Source organism: Eurypyga helias, unplaced genomic scaffold (assembly GCF_000690775.1).
Source record: "Eurypyga helias isolate BGI_N326 unplaced genomic scaffold, ASM69077v1 scaffold22522, whole genome shotgun sequence".
Lineage (NCBI taxonomy): Eukaryota > Metazoa > Chordata > Aves > Eurypygiformes > Eurypygidae > Eurypyga > Eurypyga helias.
The window spans coordinates 1-9490 of record NW_010236966.1 but is presented as its reverse complement, the minus strand read 5'-3'; the positions used below and the strand labels follow the sequence as shown (position 1 = coordinate 9490).

General features: G+C 39.0%; 1 protein-coding gene across 1 annotated transcript; it reads right to left on the bottom strand.

Annotated features, from left to right (window-relative positions):
* Nucleotides 1–2144: 2144 nt before the first annotated feature.
* RAE1 (ribonucleic acid export 1) lies at nucleotides 2145–9252 on the bottom strand. The gene is made up of 11 exons (XM_010147301.1): nucleotides 9153–9252; nucleotides 8898–9002; nucleotides 7998–8090; nucleotides 7490–7576; nucleotides 6432–6518; nucleotides 6093–6164; nucleotides 5432–5539; nucleotides 4980–5086; nucleotides 4818–4893; nucleotides 4141–4335; nucleotides 2145–2238 (listed from the first exon to the last, which is right to left on the bottom strand). Exons 1-11 carry the CDS (start codon nucleotides 9240–9242, stop codon nucleotides 2152–2154), a joined length of 1107 nt encoding a protein of 368 aa, XP_010145603.1. The 5' UTR covers nucleotides 9243–9252; the 3' UTR covers nucleotides 2145–2151.
* Between the last annotated feature and the right edge of the window lie 238 nt (nucleotides 9253–9490).

Below are 9490 nucleotides of genomic sequence, written 5' to 3'. Positions count from 1 at the left end.
TCACATTGTTAAGTATCCAAAGAAGCAGATTTCTTTAAACAAGAAACAGATGATACATTCCATTCTTCCCTGTTCACACCAGTGGGAGTTCTGCCCCAGATCAGAATTTATTGTTTTCGTTTGCCATCAACGGTCACACACGCTTAAGCTTCAGCCTGCTGTCCCTTGGTGGCCTTCATCTGACTGGGAAGACTGGAAAAAAATGCTAACAACCAAAGATTACAGCGTAGGAATCACAACCTTTAAAAATAAAATTCAACAAACCCAAGATAAACGTTCGAGCAAGTGACCAGCTATTGATATAACCGCTGGGAACTCCTTCTATCTTAAAGAAAACAAGGAGTCCATGAATGTGAAATCTGAAACTATGTAAAACATAGCAGTAGCAGAAAAAATACCCCTAACTTGGGAAATAAAATCCAGAAAACAGCATCTCTAAACAACCGCAGAGTGTATTTCATGGACTTTCCTCAGCTGTAGCCAACAAGAAATACACACCCAGCAAAACCTGATGAAGACCACCACGAGAAGGGTCTGAAGTTGACTGACCAGTAGACCGCAGAGTTTGAAGATGGTATGATTCATTTGTACCAAAGAGAAACTGTCAGATGTTTGGCTGTTGAGATAGCAAGGAACTTGACTCCTTCTCATACAACAAAAGGCCTTTCACACTAGTCCTCTTAATTCTTTGACACAAAACCACAGGAATCATTCATAATGAAATAGCAACTGGAAAAAGCATTAGATTTCCAGCTCAAGCAGCTGGAGGAAAAGTACTTCACTTTCAGAATATGTATCTGAAGCACAGTGAAAGGACAAGAAGCTGCTTTCGGAAATGAAGCACACCACCTTGGCCACGTTTAGAAGAACAGAACAGCTGAATATAAAAAAAGCATTTAGTAAAAATTTTATTTGAAACGTAGCACGAATCCGTAACCATAAGTGTTGCAACATACAGTGTTACAGAGGATTTGTACAATGTGACAGGTACTTCTATACATGCGCCCCTCATTCTTGTTTAGTCGTTATCAAACAAAGAGTTAACAGAAATGAGAAGCGCTCACTTCTATGAAGGAAGCTTTGGCATGTATACATACAACCGACTAGTTAAAAGTAAACAGTGGCAGGTTCAAGTCAGAGAGAGACCCACTTGTTTTGTTTCACAGCATTACTGATCAGGATGAAACTCACCAGCACTAATTTCTAGTTAATACAAAAATGAGTACTTATTTTTTCAGTCCAGAAACCCCTGTTAAGGGACAAAAACACATGAAGAGAGACGTAAAAGAATCAACTTCTAACTCTAAAATGTGTCAGTTTCAAAGCAGTTCGGGCCACACGTTGGTTTGGTCACGAACAAAACAAACCCGTTAATGGTTTGCTTGTATTTCTGAGCTCTGTATCTCTTGGCACAACTGACAACTGTTCCTTTGGACTAGAGAAAGCGTGAGGATCGCGGGCTCAAGAGTCCCGTCTGTTGCTGAAGTGTAAGAAACAACTAAAGCCAAATTTGCACTGTGACCATCCTCCGTCGCAAGTCTGTCACTGCTGTTTGGCCACTCTCATACCTGCCAAATTCATCCAAAATAAAGGAGGGACAGCAGTTTTCCAGGCCTTTCTTCCTGGCGTACAGTAGGCAATATCTCCATTTTAAAAATCAGAAAGCAGTGACAGAACCCCTGAATAGTAAGTAATAACAAGCCTCCTTTGAAAAGAATTGCTTGTAATTCTTCAAGTACTTACAAGAAATACAATATTTATGCAATTTCTCCAGAACTATTATAATTGACACGTTTTCATGTCGTACTAATAAAATAAATCCAGAGATACAAATGGCTGCACTTCTGAACAGGAATATCTAACCCAGATTTAGATTCTGCTGCAATTTCATTATTGCTGTGGAACAGAGAGTGGTTAAGTCATGGGAATACGAGCCTCTCTTTCTTACACACACCGGAATACCTAATTTCAGAAAATTTTCTCCAGCAAGTCAGAACACATTTAATGTCATTTTTACAGTTCCTGCTAAATGTTAGCGATCCAAAGTTGACTGAACCGTGGTGCAATAGGGCACAAATGGCAGAAGAGCAGTGGAGTAGAGGCAGGAATGGCAGAAAACCAGCGGAGTAACACAAGTCAGAACCATACTCACTACTTCTTATTCCTAGGTTTTAACTCTTCTGCTGCATTTCGCAGAAAGATATAGTTTTTCTTCTGTGGGTTATAAAATTCATGACCCTAAAAAAAAAAAAAAAAATTATCTGTATTTACTGTATTCAAAGAAGAAATACCAGCATTACCTTAAAATGTGACAATATGAATATTCCATTAGTTTGGTTTAAGATTTAATCCTGAAATCTTTAAGACCAGATACCGGACAACACTGGTGGATTAGAAGCAGCTTACTATAGAAGTGATTACAAGGACAGTGCATATAAAGTAAAATTTAAGGGATGTTTATCCATTTTTAAGGTATAAAAAACTTTTCATTTAGACCCCCCCCCTTTTTTTTTTTTAAGTTCAACTTTATAGATGTAGCATGAGAGCTCAATCTGATTTTTTTTTAAGTGTCATTCAAGGCAGAAAAGAAAATAAAACTTTAAATGGCTGCACAGTGTCACTTTGTATTTTCACTCTGAAAAAAATGTTACCTTATTCCACTTAAATGTGAAGCCCAAGTTCTACAGACAACTGCAAAAATCTCTCTGTTCCCCAACTGCAGATGAAAATTAAGTCTTTTGCACATTGACATTATTTGCATACACATTACCAACTCAGTCTTCAAATCAGGGATTCAAAATAAATCTAATAAAGCTATTGAAGTCCAATACACAACTTGAAAATTACCAACTCCGCTTGACAGGACTGGTTCTAGAAGGCACATTCAGTACCTACAGGTTTGAGTACTTAATACTGGTTTATGGATCTAAAAGATAGGACCTCAGTACGTACTGCAGTCCCCCAAGCATTTAGAACAGAATAATTCATCTGACCCAGCGTCTAGCAAAGTTATCTGCCTTTGGCAGCATCCAGAAGCTTAGATACAATGGAGTAAATTGAAATTTTGCTCCCTTTGTGGCATTCACTCAAGTTCATTGGTGCGATTTCAGCATTCATTTCCAGTCAAAACCACAAGGAATGCTGTCCTCAAATTTAAAAGCACTAGTTGCAACAGGAAAATGATACTTTTAATGGAACTTGCCATTCCATTAAAAACAGTTACATTTCAACCTTGTACCCTCTTCTTAAACTATCAAGATGTATTGATTCTTGACATATAATCATTTCTTGTAATTCTCGTGCATATGTATGATTTATTGTTGAGTCAGACTTGAATCACAGACTACTTTGGGTTGGAAGAGACCTTAGAGACCATCCAGTTCCAACCCCATGCCATGAGCAGGGACACCCTTCACTAGACCAGGTTCCTCCAAGCCTCATCCAGCCTGGCCTTGGACACTTCCAGGGATGGGGCATCCACAGCTTCTCTGGGCAACCTGTGCCAGTGCCTCCCCACCCTCTCCGGAAGAATTTCCTCCTCCTATCTAATCTAAATCTCCCCACTTTCAATTTAAAGCCATTGCCCCTTGTCCTGTCACTACAGGTCCTTGTAAAACGAAGGGAAACACACAAGTAAATGCCACCAGCTAGCTGCACTGAATGGTACTGGAAATTTAGAACATGGTGTTAAAACACTGGTTTAAGTGTTTATAACCACAGTCACAGCCTTTTTTTTTTCTTTTTTTTTTTTTTGAAGCTAAAGAAAATCTGCAGAAGACTGAGATGAGCATTCTCAGAGATTTGTGGGAATCTGTCAGATCCCACATTGCCACACGACACTCCCCACAGCACAATGTGTGTGAGCAACCAGAATAACTTCTGAATCATGTAATTTACATTTTGCTCATCCACATCTGCAAAACATCACTGCTGAGCAATCTTACCCAACTGAAGCTAAAAACCAAAGAATGCTCTACTTCAATGTTAAATTTCATCAGAAATGACCATTGTAAGTTCTCTTGCATGCCTGTGAAATCAGAAAAACTCAGCTACTCTTGATAAAGAACAGCGAAAGCCTCATGTGAAAAGGATAACCTTAGTTGTCAAGTGCAAGTATGAATGAGCCTAAACCTTTCTCACCTTTGACCAATCATAACTGGAAGCATATGCAAATATATTGCCATTGTGATTGAAACAACAAGCAGATATTGGCTGGTCAAGTTGTTCTGATGTTTTTAGCTTTGTTCTTGCATCTTTATCCCAAAAGCTGAATCTCCCATCAGATCCTACTGTTGCAAGAGTACCATGGACAGGGTGAAACGCTATCCCATTTACCTGCAGAATCATAAAAAAATACTGTGTTAAACACAACACATCTACTGAACCCTGAGAGAGCAGAGAGGGCAGACTTTTTTCAACTAGATATAGTCCTTATTGTTCTTAAGTGTTTTCAGAAGTGTTGTCTGGAAAAACAAACCAACCCACCCACCAAAGCAACAAGAAAAGTATCATCTTTTTTGAAAAATCAACGCATAATCCCATGACAAATATATTCGGTATTGCTTCAATATCAGCAAAATTAACAAGTCATCTCCACAAAGATGATTTAGTGAATGGTTGATTCAGTGCTTGTTTTAAGGGAAGTACAAAAATTTGTGTTTCCTCTTAATGTATGACTATGACTGGTCTTCAACATACATCTAAGATACCTGTAGGCAAGATAAAAGGTCAAGGAGAACAAACAACTCATAGCCAGTTTTACCTTAAGTGTATGTAGCCCTGTGTAAACGACCTAGTGGTGTAAGCCCACTACTTACAGCATAGATATCCTGAGGTGCTGACGTGTTTGTTCCATTGGAGCGATGACATTTAAAAGTGAAATTATCTTTTGCACTGGAGGGGCAAAAAAAAGCATCTTTTTACTTTCCTCATTGTAAACTGAGCAATAAAGAAAGGATGTCTTATTAAATGATACTTACGGATTTGGGGGGTTGATGTAATGAATAGCCACTCTTCCTTCAATACTTCCAAGGGCAAATCCAGTAGGTTTGTTCACTTTGTCTTTAAAAATAGCAACACAGCGATGCTAAATTTGAGAAAGATACAGAGGATTTTAGCCAGAGACCTGAGGCCGAGATTTTCTGAATGCTGTCTGTCCTTCCATAGGGACACAAAACAACACATACCTCAATGCAAAGCAAAACCAAGCAAGGTCAAGAGATAGGTCAAATTCTACTGAGACTCTGGGCCACAGTATTTACACTCCTAAAGCCTTATGAAGGTCAGCAACAGATCAATGGCAAACCATGACATGTGCCTTACCAAGATAAAGTACTTTTGTTTTGAAACATTGATTGTTTTTACACAAAAAAAAATGGCAATCCCAGAATTTTGATCTGTATATATGCGTGTTGTAAATATAACAACTTACCTGGTGTTTAAGAGGAGATTCTATTCTTCTAAACTCAGAAGGTTGATTCTCTAACTGATAAACTATCAAACCCCGTTCTGCAGTAGCCACAGCAGCCATAGGGTGAACCTGGATAAGAGTGGAAAAGGGACACTTGTGTTAATAGCATGGCAGCGAATTCTCTTTATTATTTCACAGAAGTCCCTAAAGAGGTTCAAGGAATTAGAGTATTTTCTGGGGGGAAGGGAATGAGGAAGACTGGAAGAATATAACAGTTAATTCATAGACATATCTTCAAACAACACAAACCAACTCTACCCTGCCATGGAGAAATTAAATATGCCAAAAATCTTCAAATTATTAGCTGACCCTTCCAATATGAATTGCCATAGTACTAATGTAAACTCATCCAGAAATGAGGGTAGGTCAGTCCTAGTGCTGATTTGGTTTTGTGATGTTAAGAGGACCCTAAGCGTATTCAGTAGTATACAAATACCTATTTTCCAGAGCCTGATCAAGAAGATCAATTTATGTTTTATTGCTAAAATTACACAGAGATCAAGTATTATTTTATACTAACAGTCAGTATTTAGTGCTAACCTACAGAAGTCCCAAAGACTGCCAGTTTATTCATACTCGCAGCCATCTAGCTGACACTAGTTTACTGTGTATCATGGCTTACCACATCTGCACAGTAACATCTTTCAGGGAGCTGCAATGTCATCATAGGTGTTGGTGAACGGGTATCCCAGAACTGATGGAAACAGAGAAATGAACACAGTTATGTTTGGAGTTGAGGATACACCATTTAAATTACTTTAGTGAAGAGAACGCAATTGGTACCAAGCTGCATCGTGCTGGTCTATAGCCAGAATAACTGCAACCCCCTGTGATGTGGTGCTATTTCATTAATCTGGTTTTTGTACTAGTGTTCAGTAAAATACTTCCATTTCACGTAAGTATTTTCATACACAGATTGCTAGTACACTTTCTGTTCCATTTGTTCAGGCAAAAATCATACCTTCAAAGTTTTATCCCAGCTTCCCGTCATCACACAGCTATAATTTGGTGCTTTAATCCAATGGATAGTCTTCACAGGAGCATCATGCTGAAGAAAAAAAGACAAACGCACATACATTGACTGAGGTGAAGAGTCCATGCTTCTTGTTTATGCACCTTATTTTTTGTGTGTATTTACATTTTTTATCCGTTCAAGGAAAGTGATTCTTTATTTTAGTCACAGCAGTTAGGATAAAGGTTGGTCATGACCTTACTGTGCTGAGTGCTGTAAAATCACCCACATAAGAAAAAGAATGGTTCTGACACAACGAACTACAATCAAGTCACCCTCTACAGGAAGATGGTCACAGCAGAAATACAAGTTATCTTTTAAATAGAAAGTTCTGTTGGTCATATTATCCATCATGCTAAAAATAAGCACTTCAATGTAGTAATTTATTACAAACCAATATAAAATCAGATTCTTCTGACAAGAGCTACAGAAGAAAGGCCTATGTTAATTACACCAAAAGGATCTTAAAATCAAGGCTGCGAATCCGAGTTTTATCACCTCAAATAAGACAAAAGAAGGAATCATTAAAAGGACTAACTCTCCCTTAAATTATATAATTGGTAACTCATTTTAGTCACCATACCTACATATTCTGTGAACAGACATTAACTGCTGAATTGAGAATGTAAATTATAATCCCAGTTATGGCTAGAGCAGAAAGCTGGCTTTTGTGAAAGTGAATTCAATGATTTCTTAATATTTTTTTCCTCTATAGTGCAGTAGGATGACTTAGTGAGATCACAGCAGCAATGGAAAAAGCTCCCTCAAGTTAAACAGAGGCAACAGCTGCACAGGTTATTCATATCACTTGGACTGCAGGTCTCCCTATTCACCTGCACTTCATTATCTCAAAAATTGAAAAAGAAGCTGGAGGGTGCTTTTTCTTACAGCAGCACCTGCTTCAGAAGAACTAAACATTAGCTTGATTTGCTAATAAATATTAATTTTTATTAAAAACTACCTTTAAGGAAAAAACACACCTAATAGCTTGGGGCTTGCTTACTTACTTGTGCAATCTGAATAGCCTGGTTACTGTTGAGATCCCACATTTTAGCAGTTTTGTCACAGGAAGCAGTAAATACTTTACTCCCATCCTAAAAAAAAAAAAACAAGAATAGGGCCAAGAGATTAAACAGCTCTGTGATGCAGTATCTAGCAGAAAACTGTCAAGCCTTATTCTTTTAGTAACAGCCTAACATCAATGCAACATACATGAGAATTGCAAGACAAAGAAACATAACACGGGAAATTTATTTATGACTGTATGTCGTAACAGAGAAAACTGTCCTAGTTATGATCTAGCTTTAAATACATTCTTACTTTTAAACTCACTTTCACCCTTCTCATGCCCATGTTAGCCTATTCTACTAAGACATGCTTAGCACATATTTACTGTAACATAAGTCTACACGATAACCAGGGGCTGCAGCTACATGTGGTACTTGTGTCTGTCAGGAAACCACATGCCAATTTATTTAGGGTTTCGGTAAGAATATTTTTTTTATAGGAACATACATCGCTCCAGCACCCATCTAGTACAGGCCCTGTGTGCATCTGCTGAGCCTTCGGAATTGTCTGTCCATTATCTTGAACTTCCCAGCAGCGAACCTGTAAGAGAAGAAGCGCATACAGACTTAACATATTAACAATTAAGAGCTTAAGAGAAGTCTTTTATTGAAGATCCCTGCCTTAGTGTATCCAATGAAAAGTATGATTATAAACACCAAGCTTTTTTCAGAACTGATGAAACCTGATTTTCTCTGATTGTGTTCCTTTTATCTGTACAGCCACAACTCAACCCCATCTCATAAGTACCTTACGATCACATAACACTTCCCAATGCTCTCCTGGAGAATCCTTAACCATCAGCTGCCTGCTACAGCTTACCGGCCAACAGACCGAACAGAACAGTTAAACGTGCTCACGTTTGTCTTCCTCTCTCTGTGCTAGTTGAGATCTCACCTTCCAATTCAAACAAACTCCAACATTGTAGGAACTTAATCTTTTTGAGACTACACTGTCAAACTGGATGAGTTACCATGGTTCTTTCACTGGGCGAAGCATAACTACGTTAGCTAACTGTGTAAGAAAATGACGCTAAAAACCAAACAAGTAGGAAAAAAGAAAAATCAAAGCAATAAGAAAATCTAACAGGGAAAACACTGACTACGTGTTCTAAGCGGCAGCTTAAATCACACAGGCAGAGGAATGATTTATCTGAAGATCACAACAGAGTTTCTCAGTTGAAGCAGCTGAGCTATGAACTTAGTGCCTTGGCACCAGACACAAATTTTGCACCTCTGCAAAGACAAAGACTTCCAGGTGCCCTGACACAATTTTTTAGCATCATGTTTTGTGGATTAAGCACCAATGCTCCCACTCTATTCACCTGCAGGTCTGACTGTGAGTACTTACATCATTTGCCCATGATCCTGCAATGAGGAAATTACCCGGCAGTGTTGGTGGACTAAATGCTAAACAAGATATGCTGTCATCAGGCGGAGATGTGACTTCAATATCCTATAAAGGACAGAACACCAAGCAAAATTAGCCCCATTTGAAAGGTGTGTGCTAAGAACCTACTACTTCCCTAAGGTGAGTTAGTAGGTATTTTTGTGACACGTTAAAACACAACAGAACAGTGGTTCCCACAGTGGCTAACACACATACCTTCATTGGATTATGGTTATCTGCAGTCGTACTGCCAAACATGCTGGTACCTCCAGTACCAAACCCTGATGTTGATCCAAACAGACTCATCCTTGCCCTGCAAACGAGGAAAAGGGTTACTGAGACCTGCAAGGCCCCAAAGCATCCCTACGGTGTCTCACCGAAGTCACTACACCAGCACACCCCTCACCCTGCCTGGGAGGCACCAGGCACGTAACAACACACGAAATTTAAAAACAAACAAACAAACAACCCACAAACTATACTTCTCGTGGCGGCTGGACCCCTGACACTTTCTGGTCGGCCACCCTGCCAGGGATACTTCTCCGGCCACCACC

Coding starts and splice junctions, on each gene's coding strand:
- RAE1 (XM_010147301.1), bottom strand. CDS start 9,242: ATGAGTCTGTTTGGATCAACATCAGGGTTTGGTACTGGAGGTACCAGC. Junction 9,003..9,152: donor ATAACCATAATCCAATGAAG/GTATGTGTGTTA, acceptor TGTCCTTTATAG/GATATTGAAGTCACATCTCC. Junction 6,519..7,489: donor AGGCTATTCAGATTGCACAA/GTAAGTAAGCAA, acceptor TTTTTTCTTCAG/CATGATGCTCCTGTGAAGAC.